Below are 14321 nucleotides of genomic sequence, written 5' to 3' on the forward strand. Positions count from 1 at the left end.
AGTAGTAGAGGTAGGTACAGCAGCAGTAGTAGAGGTAGGTACAGCAGCAGTAGTAGAGGTAGGTACAGCAGCAGCAGTAGAGGTAGGTACAGCAGCAGCAGTAGAGGTAGGTACAGCAGCAGTAGTAGAGGTAGGTACAGCAGTAGCAGTAGAGGTAGGTACAGCAGTAGTAGTAGAGGTAGGTACAGCAGCAGTAGTAGAGGTAGGTACAGCAGCAGTAGTAGAGGTAGGTACAGCAGCAGTAGTAGAGGTAGGTACAGCAGCAGTAGTAGAGGTAGGTACAGCAGCAGTAGTAGAGGTAGGTACAGCAGCAGTAGTAGAGGTAGGTACAGCAGCAGCAGTAGAGGTAGGTACAGCAGCAGTAGGGGTAGGTGCAGTACCAGTAGGGATAGGTACTGCAGCAGTAGCAGAAGGGGTAGGTATTACTGTACGTGGGAAGGTAGAAGTAGCGTCGCTGTGACGGCAGCAGTGGATGTGGAATGTGGTCGGACCACATGTGATTTACTATTCCGAGCAAAGCGCGGCGACACTGACATCGCAGGGAATGCCAGGGGGGTTTGTGTGCATATATACAGGAGCTGGGAGGCAGGGCAGCAAGTGTTATTCAATAGTCCACAAGATGGGCCTTGATAGCACGATGTATATCTATATGTGTTTATTCTGTAGTTGCCTCTGTGTCCCTGGAGGGAAGGATGCCGACTGGGTGAGAGTTTCTTTACCTGAAGACTGCCTGCCCTGTTTTGTCTTAGTGTGGACACTGGACACTGCCTTAGAGGTCTTCAAGGTCTTCACCTGCTCCTGAGAAGAGGAACTTGCAACCAGGCCAGAGTCACTCCCCCCCCCCCGCCCCCCACGGGGCTGGACGTCACAGCTGAAACATCGAGATCAATCCAAATCGACGGCCCTGACGTGGCTGAAGCTGGGTTGGGACATAGCTCTTACTGATAATGACCTTCAATCTACTCTCATTCTATGAATGAGTGAAGACCCCAGGCTGGTAATTAGGAGCAGGTATCCAATAGAGAAATAGATTGATAGAAAGGGAGGAAGGGGAGCAAAAAAGAGACCGAATAGGAGAGCAGGAGAACGAGAGAAGAAGAAGACAGAGATGGATCTGAGTCTGTTGCAAGCTCTGGAGAGAGAGAATGTTCTAGAGGTTCTACAGAGGGACAAGCTGCTACGCACCATGGAAGAGGAAAGGATAAGGTAAACAGTGTCTTTATTATATTAGAACACCCTCTGGTAATGTTTTTCACTTGTACTGTATGTATGAATATGTCACATGAGAGTGTGTGTGGAGACTACAGATAGATACCGTGACTTAAAAACATGAATGACTGCTGCTCCTCAAAATATGGGACACATTTACATTACATTTTTGGCATTTAGCAGACGCCTTATTCCAAAGTGACTTACAATCGATACATTTGACTAAGCAAGTGAATCACCAATCCACCAGTCGTAGCAGGAAGAGTAATCTAGCTCAGGCCAGGGGCCATTGACAGTCATCTTGATAGAAGAAGAAAAAATGATGTTTTTTTGTTGTTGTTGATAGACACAGGAGAAACAGTACACAGGGGAAGTAGAAATCTTAGGAGACACAGTATAGGGGGAAGCAGGTGTCTCAGGAGACACAGTGCTGGGGGGTAGTAGATGTCTCAGGAGGAGCAGTTAAGGTGTAACCTGAAGAGATGGAGGTCTTCAGTCTCCGACGGAAGATGGTGCTTTATGCCTGAAGAAGGTCTATGACCGAAAGCTCGCAATAAACAACGTTTTTTGCAGTGTTTGAGTGTGCGGATGCTGTTATTTTGATCTCTATTGATACTCTTCAGTTCCAGCACCTCAGCAAAGTCTGATTACGGGTATTATGGGATACGGGTATTTTCACTATTTTGATAAAATAGGTGAAAAAACAGGTCTGTGAGGGCATAACAGTTGTTACAGCATCTCTGTGACTCCCACTGACATCGCAGGAGGTTGAAGTCGGAGCTGCAGGACATCCGGAGGAAGGGGGCCAAGAGTTTCTCCCGGCAGTACAGCGAGAGGACGTGCGCCCGCTGCCAGAGGCCTCTGGGAAAGTTCTGGAACGCCGGCGCAGTGTGTCGCGGCTGTAGCCATCGCATCTGTACCAGGTGTCGTGTGGGCGTGTCTGCTCTGACCTGGAAGTGTACCGTCTGCCACGCCTACAGGTGGGCTATCAGAGGCGCGGCCAATGCTTCTGACATGCATGTCATACCTACGACTTCAGTAGTATGTTGTCGTTGTTATAAAACACACTTTAAATCAGTGCTGTCACTGATTGCTACTGTTATATACTTTTTGTTTTTTAAATCATGTTCGAAATAAAGATTCATTCATTCATTCATTCATATAGGTTCGTGTATCTAAACAATCATACACACCATCATCAGTGATAAGTTAATACCATTGTAATAGAGATAACCCAGTAAACATTGAGCCCAAAAGACGTCCTCAGGGAAGCCGGAATGTGCGTTCAGATGACGTCTTTCTAGGACGTCCTAAAAAGACATATATGGACGTCCTAGAAAGACGTCATCTGAACCCACATTCTGGCTTCCCTGAGGACGTCTTTTGGACTCTTTGTTTACTGGGAAGTCAATTGAAGTTCAATGCTGTTCTTTGCTCTTTTCAGGGAGGTTAAAGTGAGGTCAGGAGAATGGTTCTTGGAGGAGAAGGCAAAGAAATTTCCAGCTGATTCAGGTTTGTGTCAAATACTCCTGCTATTGACATTGTGTATATTCTCTGTGCATTAGCCTAAATCATTCTTCATAATGTATGCCTTATAAATCCTGAAAATACAGCTAGAGTGTACATAATTTGATATGTATCTGCAGTTTGTTTGCTTTGCCAAGCCTACAGTATCCCCCATGTCAGCTGTCCTATGAACGGTTTGGAACACTACTTTGACTGAATAATACATCATTGCTGTCTGCCAAGACATTACCCTTGAGAGAGGCAGAGAGTCCAAAGCAGTAATATTTGATAGTGTTTCTAATGTTGGCAGTTGAGGCTATAACAATATTATTGAACTTTACAGAGATGCATGAGACTATTGGGGAGAAACTGTTGAAGTCCTACCAGAGACTGAGGTAAGCTAAGCTAATGGCCCGTTTTCATTTAATGCAGGGATATCTCTGTGGAATAGTCATGTGTGGAATATAATCTGATGTGGCTACAGAAACTATATATACAGTGGCCTGTGTGAGTAATGGGACAGGGAAAAAAGCATTTTTTTCTTCTTTCTGCTCTACACTCTAAACATTTGGAGTGCAAATATACTAGGTAGCCATACACATGTGAAGCATAATTTCATACAGTAGCATAAGACAATTTTTGTTCAAAACACTCATAAAAGCTATTAAATGTTGAGTCCCATAAACTTCAAATTGCACTCTTTGTGTCTGTTTTGTCTTCCAGTTACATAGCCGTCGTGCCACCGACCCCTCCACCCTATTACCATGGTCAATATTTCAGCCAATCAGGGGTAAAGTAAAAATAAACATAATCACCCCTTTCTTGTGTTTGTTAAACCACATTACCTATAATATACTATAGTATAATTGTGTCTCTCTGATACTTACTACTGTATGTAGAGTGTGAGTCATTAATTAAGGTCATTCTTTGATTTCTAGGGACTGAAACACCCCAAACCCTTCACAAAGTCCATGGAGGATCTCATGGTTTCATTCACTAGCCACATCAAAAGTAAGCAACTATTTTGAGTATGGAAGGATCACAGCGTCTGGCAAAACCAAGGTTCTTGATGAAGTGATGGGAGAGCTCTAAGTCTATTGAACACACACACACACACACACACACACACACACACACACGCAACACAAGTAATTTCTAGATGATCATCCAAAACAGGATACGTCGTCAACCAGTTGCACATTTCCTCTCTGTTATCATCACCCTTATCATAACGTGTTGATAAGACTCCCGTGTGCTCATTCACCAGAGCTGAAGAAAAACCACACCTAAGCAGCCTAATAAGATATGATATCTTAGCGTGGTTCGTTTGAGAGCAGAAATGGTGTGACATTATACGTGGAGAGAGTCAGTATCTCAGCAGTTAGCTGACGAGGTGCATCGCACCTTTCTGATTGCAGAGATCTCCAAGTCTCAGAACGACGTTCGAGGCGACCAGGCCCTGCTGAAAGTCGACAACAACAGGAGAAAGAGCGCCTGTAAGGATCGTAAAAAAAGCATGTCTGACACAGACATCAACAAAACCGTCAAAGTAAGAGAAACATCAGCTGTGTCGAAAACGTGTCAAAGAAGTTCCCCACATGTAAAGGTTTCAGCAAAACCGCTGCGATAGAAGTGTTGCACATGTACAGGTTCAAAGCCACAAGAGAGAGCCACACAATGCTCAGTACTTTTACTGTCACAATGTTTATCTTATTGTAGTGTGGCTAACGTTAATGGAGACAACCTCTCTCTCTCTCCCCATAGCTAACCAAAGTCCCCAGTCTTCCCAACCTGTTGAGTCTCAAGAGGAGCAAGGACAGTGACCAGGAGGGGTCCTCGACCGGCCCAGAGGAGGACGTGTCTATAGGATCAGAGTACTCAGGGGGAAAGAGGGTGAGTGGGAACGAAGGAAGAAAAAAATAAAAGTTTAACACTAGAACAGCCATGGGTGGGGTTATTTGACCCTGCTAGTAAAAACATTTTTTTATATCTTTGCACTCAATGAAATTTCAGGACCCACCTTTCATGACTTTTCCTAGATATGTGCGTTCTACCACCCAGTATCCTTACATTTTCAAAATCACATCAGGATAAGCTAGTATAAAGCAATTTTGCTGTTTTTTTGTGTCGGAGTCAAGCTCATTTACAAGGCGGCCAACTAGTGGTCATTGTGTGTAAATAGCAGCAATGTGGTCATGTGGTTCAATGTGGTTTGACCCCCCGAGGCGGCTCTTATAGTAGGTAAAAAAGCCACGGCTGTTCTAGTGTTAAACGTCTGTGCAACAGCAGCATCCTATGACTGAACACCAGATGATTGTGCTGATCTCATAGCTTGTGGAGAACCTAGACAGCACATCAGCATCACGCACATCATGTGGATCGAGGATGTCAAATGAAATGTGATGTCTACATTCTTCCCACAGGGCAGCAACAGCAGTACGAGCACAGAGTGGGGCCTGTATGAGAACACCACGAGCGTGACGGGAGAGTTAGAGCTAGTGATCACCTTCAACAGCAACACCTCCAGTCTGGAGGTCACAGTCAGTGCCTGTAGAAACCTGACCTACGGAGATTTGAAGAGGAAGAGATGTCACCCGTGAGTATTATTAAAACAAGACACCACCCAGCTAATTATCCTGTCACGATACTGTATCCATTTTCAAATGAAATCCCCCTCATTTTGTGTGTCTTTTTTTACCTCATTGGACAGGTATGTCAAGCTCTACCTTCTACCCGAAAAGACTCAAAGCGGGAAACTGAAGACAACGATCAAGAGGAACACCACAGATCCGAATTATAACGAGGTTTTACAGGTGAGGGGAGAAACTGACCTAGCCAGAACAACAAATAAGCTACAGACTGAAAATATTGTGTTGTTCATCCATTTATAATTATTGAGTTTTCCTATGTGGTCATAAACAGTTCCAGATAGAGCGCCCCCTGCTGTTTGGGAGGACTTTGCAGGCGTCTGTTTGGCACTCTGGTACTCTGAAAAGGAAGGTGTTTCTGGGAGAGGTCCTTATCCCTCTGGGAGGGTGGAGGTTTGAAGACAACGCCACTCAGTGTTCCATCTGGCACGCTCTGGCTCCGAAGGTAACACTACACCTGTGGTACAGGAGTTCTCAAACCACAACCTGTCAAATATGCATCATGCATCTAATACACAAGAGTGTGCTGTGCTGTGTTGGTTAGAGGTAAAATATTGTTTGACTTTGTATATTTACTCTCTGTCTCTGTCTCTGTCTCTCTCTCTGTCTGTCTCTGTCTGTCTCTCTCTCTCTGTCTGTTTCTGTCTGTCTCTGTCTGTCTCTGTCTATCTCTGTCTCTGTCTGTCTCTGTTTCTCTCTGTCTCTGTCTATCTCTGTCTCTCTCTCTTTGTCTCTGTGTCTTTGTCTCTCTGTCTCTGTCTCTGTCTCCTTAACTGCTCCTCCTGAGACATCTTCTGCCCCAGACGTCCGCTTTCCCCTCTACTGTGTCCCTAAGAACTTCTATCGCCCCCTTTGTACTGTTTCTCTGTTCCTCCAGTATAATAATAAATAAAAAAAAGCCAAGTTTTAGAAGAAGGTGGTAGAAGAAGGTTTCTCCTTCTATCAATGGCCCCGGGCCTGAGCTAGATTACTCTTCCTGCCACGAATGGTGGACAGATGATTCACATGCTTAGCATTCAAATGTATTAATTGTAAGTCGCTTTGGAATAAGGCGTCTGCTAAATGCCAAAAATGCAAAAATGTAATGTCTCTCTCTCTCTCAATAGCCCGAGAGTCCAGAAGGGGGTGCTGTAGAGCAGGAACCAGCAGAACTGCAGCTCAGAATAAAGTTCACCTCCTTGTCCCAGCCATCCTGGTTATGCCACACAGATGGTAAGCTAGTACCCTATACTTTTCCTTCACTTAGCTTTGTTTATTGTGATTTCTAAGCGCTAGCCTTAGGTTAAATGGATACCTACCTTATTTTCTCTTTTGCTCTTCACAGAAGTTCATATTGGACCACATGGTGTAGGTCAACTGACTGTTCTTCTCACTGGTGCCAAAAACCTCCCAGTAAAAGCAAACATGAGTCAGAACACCTATGTGAAAGGGTAAATAAAGGGCTTGTGTGTGTGTGTGTGTGTCTATAGCCATATAAGGGTGTTGTGTGTGTGTGTGTGTGTGTGCTCATGTGTGTGTGTTTATTCATCTGTTGATGTATGCTTGTGTGTGTGTGTGTGTGTGTGTGTGTGTGTGTGTGAGCGCATGCGCCTGCGCCTGTGTGCGTGCGTGTGTTTTTGTGTGTGTCAGTGCGTGTGTCTTTGCGTGTGTCTTTGCGTGTGTCTGTGCGTGTGTGTGTGTGTGTGTGTCTTACATACAGTATGTGTGTGTGTGTGTATTTAAATGGCTACATATTTGTGTGTTGTGTGTGTGTGTGTGTTACATATGTGTGTGTTGTGTGTCGTAGGTGCCTGACTCTCCCGGGGTCCAAGGAGCAGGTCCAGCGGACCCCGGTTCTGAAGAAGAAGCCCGGCCCAGAGCTCTGGTCTCACCAGGTGGTGTTCAGCCGGGTCACCCCATGTGACCTGGAGGCCTGCACTCTAGAGCTGGAGCTCTGGGACCATGTCCCGTTCAGCCTCTCAGACCGCTGGCTGGGTGGCGTCAAAATGGACGCCGGTAAGATACTTCTGAGATCCTCCGTCCGTCTGTCTGTCTGTGAAAGGTTCACCTTTTAAAATATCAATTAGATTTTTCGAGGCAGAGAGGATCCTTTTTTAAAAAAAAATTATACATGTATATATTTTTATTTGTATCTTTTAGATTCATCATCGTTATGAATATAACCAACAATCAGAGGTCACTGAAATGTCAGACAGTCCAAAAATGTCACACAAATGAAATGTAGTGCTATGACATCACAGGAAGTGGTTTCACTTATTTTAAGATGAGGACATCAGGCTCGTCAGCATTTCCTCCTTCTCAATAAAGCCTCTGTCTGTCCTCGGAGGTGTGTGAAAGGCCTTCGGTTTCACTGCCGTTATGAAAAAAACAAAACATTTGTGAAAGGAAGTGGTGGTGGTGATGTCACTGACCTGGCAACTCTCTCTGTTAAAGGGTTGCCTTGGCGACGGGTGCTGCAGGAGCCCAACATGTGGCACGACTTCAGTCTGCCCGTCCGTGCCAACGTCAACACCAGGAGAACATGACCACGTCAGTCAACAGACCCAACAGCCGAGAACCCTGTCTCTCTCTCTCTCTCTCTCAGAACAGACCCTGTCTCTCTCTCTCTCTCAGAACAGACCCTGTCTCTCTCTCTCTCTCTCTCTCTCTCTCTCTCAGAACAGACCCTGTCTCTCTCTCTCTCTCTCTCTCTCTCAGAACAGACCCTGTCTCTCTCTCTCTCTCAGAACAGACCCTGTCTCTCTCTCTCTCAGAACAGACCCTGTCTCTCTCTCTCAGAACAGACCCTGCCTCTCTCTCTCAGAACAGACCCTGTCTCTCTCTCTCTCTCTCTCAGAACAGACCCAGCCCAGGACCCTGTCTCTCTATCAGAACAGACCCAGCACTTTACCTCACCACGTCTGTAAAGACTGACAGGCCCTAACTTCTAGAATCTAGATCAAAGTCCTTCAGCTTTCTGTTATTTAACTGTGTTTGAGCTTGATCACTCCATGACATTTCATAGAGAATGAATACATGTATGAGTGAAGAAGCTATGTATGTATGTATTCAAAGTAAAAGATGTTGTAATATTGAAAATGTCTCGTCTGATATACTGTCATAAAATCTACTGCCGTTCATATATTATTTTTTTTACAGTATTCCCCTTAAATGAGAGAGTCAAACAGAGGCCAAGTGATAACGACGTACAACACTGAAATCATAGGAGATCTTTATTGCCAATATGCTGAACACCTCATTATAAAATCCAGTTTAAATAAAAAGGAGAGCAGGCCAGCCAGCAGAGCTGGGTCATCGTTAGTGTCAGTAGAACCTACTGTTGTCCACATCCAGAGGGAGGAGGGTCTGGGTTGGAGAACGGGTTAGACTGAGGCTGAGCCCTAAGAACAGCCCAGAGGAACCAGAACAAGAGAGAGAGGGAGGGACTAAGAGTGTTCATGTAAAGCACAGAGCTCTGGAGTCGCATGCCTCAGGAAACGCTGCTACCCTGAACTGCATGACCAAGGCCGCGTTCGTAAAATCTCTCAGAGCGTCGGAACGTCCACGTGACTGCCTCTTGTCCAATCAAATGACTTGGTTCCATTATGACGTTGAACCCAGTGTGCGCTCCAGCGAATTTACGAACGCGGCCCAAATCAAAGGTACCTGGGATTCTCCCAATCTGATGACATGCAGTTGAATATCTTTTTTGAAAGTAAAAAAAAAAGTAGTAATAATAATTTACAAATAAATCTCTTTAATTTAGTGATCTAAAGAAACCATATGGAACACAAAACTATCATTATTTTGGTCGATATAGAGCCTTCGATACATTTTAGATGTTCTCATGATCATTAGTAGAATAGCAAAAATATACAAACCGAGATGAAAATACCCTTTTTAAATGACCCATATACAGTATAAATATTAAACTACTCATGATTTCTTAGCTACTGTATAGCAATATTAAACATAAATGGAAGTGTTCAAATATAATGGAAAAAACAAAATAAAAAAAAGAACATACACATTTCTGCGAGTAAGAATAAGGATGTATACTGTGTTTTCCCCTTTCTGTCTGGTCCCTGTGAAAGATAACAGATATCGCCCTTTTTCAATGTTCACACAACAAATAATAAACATCAAAAAGCGAGGCTTTGATTGGCTATTACTGTACTTCATTGTCTATGTGCACATCATCATGGCATTACTAAAAAATTGGCTGTACCCACTACTCATCACACCTCTGGTTAAAAAAAACAATGATGATTTTGGTCTGATCTGGTCAAATTACATAGGCCTACAATCAAAACAGAAATACGATTCGTTACGCTAAAAAAGAATGAAGGAAAAAAGTTTTTTTGGCACTAGTGTGTTTTCTTACAAGAATTTTTGTAGCCCTCCAAGCTGCCTGACGGTGGTTTTACAGGAGAAGGTAGCTCTCTGTAAAGGTAACAACTGGTCAAACTGATGATGTGTATTTGTGAGTGTCACTCTCTCGCTTTATACTGCTTTTGTGTGTGTGTGTGTGTGTGTGTGTGTGTGTGTGTGGCAGTGGAGGGGGTTAGTTCCATTCAGTGACCATTCAGAAAGGGTACGGTGGCTGGGGGGGCAGGGGGCCTCTTATAAGGCCTCAAACTCGTCGATCCTCTGCTTGGTGTTTCCTGATCTGATCTGCCGCAGCGTCTTGTACTTGTCCCGGCCGGCGCGCACGTTCTCTGTGTGGAGCAGGTCATTGGCTGTCTTCTTAGTGTCGTCGCGCGCCTGGGCCAGCTCAGAGCTCAGGGCCTGAGGGGAGGGGAGGGGAGGAGAGGAGAGGAGAGGAGGAGAGGAGGAGATGAGTCAACGAGAAACTAATTCTTAAAAACTCTAGGGCGATCACTAACAACCCATCTACTGAGGGGGGGGGGGATGACACGTTCAGGGCAGCAGCAGCAACACCAGCTTCTTATCAGAAAAATCCATTTCAGCTTCTCTTTACATAGGAGACTGAACAAATACATGAGCGAATGGATGGTATGAACGAGTCGATAACTTAATGGATGAGCTCTCTCTCTCTCTCTCTCTCTCTCTAATCTACTGATAGGAGGGGGGAGGCTCTGTCTCTCACCATCAGCTGTTTGTGGACACGCTCGTTCTTCTCGGCCTCGGTGAGGCGGTCCTCCTCCAGCCGGTGGTCGTTGATGCCCTCCATCTGCAGGTCGGCGCTGTGCATGCTGTTGTTCTCCTCGCTGTTGCTCTCCTCGTCCTCCGCCTCCACGTTGCCGTCCTCCATGTCTACGTACATGGGGGGAGGGGGAGGCGGCGGGGGCGCCGTCATCACCAGGTGAAGCTCCTCCTTGGTCCGCATCAGGTCGTCCTGCGCCTCTTGGGCCTGGGGGGGGGGGGGTGGGGGGGGAGAGAGAGAGGGAGAGAGGGAGAGACAGAGACAGAGAGAGAGAGAGGGAGAGAGAGAGAGAGAGGGAGAGAAAGAATAAGAATAAGGAGAAAGTGAGTGTTTACGGGACAAGTAGAAAACAGTACAGGATGTAAAACCAAACACAACCTGGGAACAATTCAACAACACTCACTCTGCCTGGCGAACAACATCAGGTGCCTTCACATCATTAGGATTAAGTCTGTGTGTGTGTTCTGTGGGGGGGGGGGGACTCACCCTGTGCTGCCAGGAGTCCGCCTCCTCCTCCTTCCGTCTCTTAGCTTCCTCCAGCAGGGCGATCTTAGCTGTGTGCTCGGCCAGCTCAGCAGCCTGGGATAGGACAGGAGGAGGAAGAGGAGGAGGAGAAGGAGAAGAGGAAGGAGGAGAAGAAGAAGAAGAAGAAGAAGAAGAAGGAGGAGGAGGAGAAGAGGAAGAAGACTTGTAAGCTACAACGTTAACTCATTCTTTTCCCTTCAAAAGAGGGGGGTGACTCATCTCGTTTTGAGAGCAGGGAGGTCTTCTCTGGGGGGGGGCTCTGAATTGCCTCCAAGGAGATGGAGGTGCACCGCAACAATGTGGACAGCCTGTCTTCTACCAGAGAACCAACCAGAGGGACAAAATAAACCTGTGCTTTCGTTGTTTACACACACACGCACACACGCACAGACACAGACACAGACACAGACACACACAGACACACAGGCCTCACAAACACACTCACACACACACTCACACACACACACACACACACACACACACACACGCCTCACAAACAGTAGATGTTTGACCCTGTGAAATGTACTCAGCTGGAAAAATTGGTCCCTGGCTTAATAAACACACAGCTTCCATTCAAAAGAGGCTTTGATCCTTGTGCTTAAATCATCGGAGCACAATATGTACATAACAGCAACACGCTGTAGTGCGCTGTAGTCAATGCTACTGATATTTGAGGGAGAACAAAAAAAAAGCAGTGTTCATCTCATGATGTAGTGTACCTCTCGGCTTCACCCTCGAGCTTAAAGCTCAAAGGCATTCCCTGCATTTATCTCTGGAGACTGACACTGAAGGTTGTTTTATACCGGGAAACCATTTTATGGCCCTCAACTATGCCTGGCGTCTTTATCTGCTGCTAAAACACAAAGGGCACCGCTGTGGGTGGCGCAGAGTGGCTGCTGTCCCCGTAAAAAGAAGACGAAAGAAAAACAGCTTTAGTGTTTTAAACTGTCAATAGCTGTGTGAAGTGAGAACACTTCTGACAGGTCTAGAGGTTTACTGTCTGGAAGGGCTGTTAAATGAAGGGGTGTGGGGGGGGTCGGGCTGGACGTGGTGTGGTCCAGCTGGAGGAAAACCCAGTCTGGTTTAGTCTGCTGAGCTGCAGGGAAGTCCGGTAATGATCTGGTGCTGCTCAGTGGTGAATGTGGTGAGAAGGAGTACACAAGGGACTACAAAATGGTGGTAGTGTGTGGTGGTGTGTGGTGGTGTGTGTTAGCTTGTGTTAGCATGTGGTGTTGTGTGTTAGCATGTGTTAGCGTGTGTTAGCGTGTGGTATCTCACCAGCTGCTCCTGTCCCTTCATCTGGTCCTCAGCATGGCGCGCTAGCTCCTCCTTCGCTAGCAGGGCGGCCTGGCGTTCAGCCTCCAGCCTGGCCGCCTCGTCCTCTGCCCGCCTGCGCTCCACCTCCAGAGTCATGGCCCTCTGCATCTGCTCATGCAGGTCTACACACACACACACAAACATGGAGATTACACCAGATGTAATAATTGAACGCACGCACAGATATTATACCTATGTAATATCACATATTACATATGTAATAATTGAACACACACACATGCACACACACACACACAGACACACACAGACACACCTTCTGACGATCTGACACAGTCTCAAGAGAGAGGGAGAGAGAGCGAGATGACACATCATAAACATGCACACAGTGAAGCTGTGAGTGACCCAGACAGACAGACACGCTGTGTGAGTGACAGATGTACGGAGATAAGACACCCAGCCTATACGTTCTATACTGATTAAAACAACAGATATACTGATACAAAAAGAAAACAACACAACACAGACGCGACACACAGCTCTCCGCACCAGTCCCACTGACTCGCCGAACGCTACACACACAAGTAGACGCGGTGGCTGACACTGAGAAACACATTCAACTACATCACCACATGGTCTCCATAAGCAGATAGCAAACACTACCACCCGTACAACTGGAGACACCTGTACGTAGAGGAGGGCTGACCTTGCTCTATGCCCTAACCCATAAAACCGCGACCAAGCAGAACCTCTGGCTTTCCGAGAAAAAACCCCAACTGACCTTTGTATTGTAGCGGTTGTACAACAATAAAAACGTACCCCAATTCGATACAACTGAGCACTAAAAAACGGACCACAGTGAAACCGAGATGACTCAGACACTTACTGTAGCTGTCGTCAATCACTTCCATGACGCTTTCTTAAACGCTACGAAAAAAGGGCCGAAATTCGTGGAGAGAGAGAGAGAGAGAGAGAAAAGCCCCGGTGAAGACGGTCACATCAATTGAATAAAGACATTGACCACGGACAGACGGACGGACGGACAGACAGACAGAGCGCTACACACAAAGGTCGGTCGGGGAGCCCGGCGGTCGTTTAACGTCTTATCAGATCTGATAGCCTATCTTTCTAATGCTCGGGACTGAGGTCCCACGTGACGTCAAACCACGCATTTGCAGATCCCGTCACGCACACGGGCAGGAAAGAGCTTACTGGGTTTTTCAGAATCAAAATCGAACAGCGGCAACTAAATCAAGTTGGGGTTTTTTCCTCGCGCAAAATATCTGTTTCCAAACTGCAGCAGACAGACAGCAGACAGGCAGCAGACAGGCAGCAGACAGGCAGCAGACAGACAGACAGCAAACAGCAGACAGACAGACAGACAGACAGACAGCAGACAGACAGCAGACATCAAATAGACAGCAGACAGACAGCAGACAGACAGCACACAGACAGACAGACAGACAGACCTAACCCTCCTACCTTTCTCTGCCTTCTTGGTCTTCTCCTCAAACTGGTAGAGCCTCATCATCAGCTCCTGCTTCTCCCTCTCCATCTGCTCCTTCTCCTTCTCCATGGCCTCCCTCTTCTTCTTCTCGTTCTCCAGCTGGGCCCTGCAGATAAGAGACCGCCGCGTTGAGGCAACAAAAGAGGGGCTGACGTGCAGTGGCTAATAAAGGAATAAACACACACACACACACACACACTGCCTCGGCCTGTCTGGGATTGTAGAGGCAGAGACACACACACATACATACTGATTTGTTTTTTAGGTTGTTGTTTTTTTTTTGGGGGGGGGGGGGGGGCAGCTAGTGGTGTAGTTGTGTGACAGACATGGGCCATGCACAGCAGCGGGGTGTGTGTGCGAGCAGGTGTCTCTGTAAGAGGGTAAAACTCTTAGGCTTCGGTTCCTGACATTGCAGCACAAAGACAATAAGGCGACAGGCATAATATAAGATAAGAAAAAAAAGGGACATTAGTACAGGACATAAGTGACAAATAAGACAGGATAC

General features: G+C 46.3%; 2 protein-coding genes across 2 annotated transcripts in view; one reads left to right on the top strand and one right to left on the bottom strand.

The window, feature by feature from the left end:
• Positions 1–1091: 1091 nt before the first annotated feature.
• sytl3 (synaptotagmin-like 3) lies at positions 1092–7888 on the top strand (the record flags this gene model as incomplete). The annotated part of the gene is made up of 15 exons (XM_080525316.1): positions 1092–1206; positions 1974–2189; positions 2654–2721; positions 3059–3110; positions 3439–3505; positions 3654–3726; positions 4134–4264; positions 4480–4608; positions 5139–5311; positions 5426–5528; positions 5638–5808; positions 6470–6575; positions 6688–6793; positions 7150–7358; positions 7797–7888. Exons 1-15 carry the CDS (start codon positions 1109–1111, stop codon positions 7886–7888), a joined length of 1794 nt encoding a protein of 597 aa, XP_080381442.1. The 5' UTR covers positions 1092–1108.
• Positions 7889–8579: 691 nt separating this feature from the next.
• Positions 8580–14321, bottom strand: part of ezrb (ezrin b) — a 31795-nt gene continuing 26053 nt past the window's right edge. Inside the window, exons 10-14 of the mRNA XM_080541150.1 lie at positions 13792–13922; positions 12313–12473; positions 10996–11088; positions 10453–10716; positions 8580–10130 (exon numbers count right to left, since the gene is read on the bottom strand). Of these exons, the coding sequence (XP_080397276.1) occupies positions 9966–10130; positions 10453–10716; positions 10996–11088; positions 12313–12473; positions 13792–13922 (814 nt within the window). The 3' untranslated portion in view covers positions 8580–9965. The remainder of the gene's footprint in view (positions 10131–10452; positions 10717–10995; positions 11089–12312; positions 12474–13791; positions 13923–14321) is intronic.

This window comes from Nansenia antarctica, assembly GCF_963989245.1.
Source record: "Nansenia antarctica genome assembly, chromosome: 1".
NCBI classification, from domain to species: Eukaryota; Metazoa; Chordata; class Actinopteri; order Argentiniformes; family Microstomatidae; genus Nansenia; species Nansenia antarctica.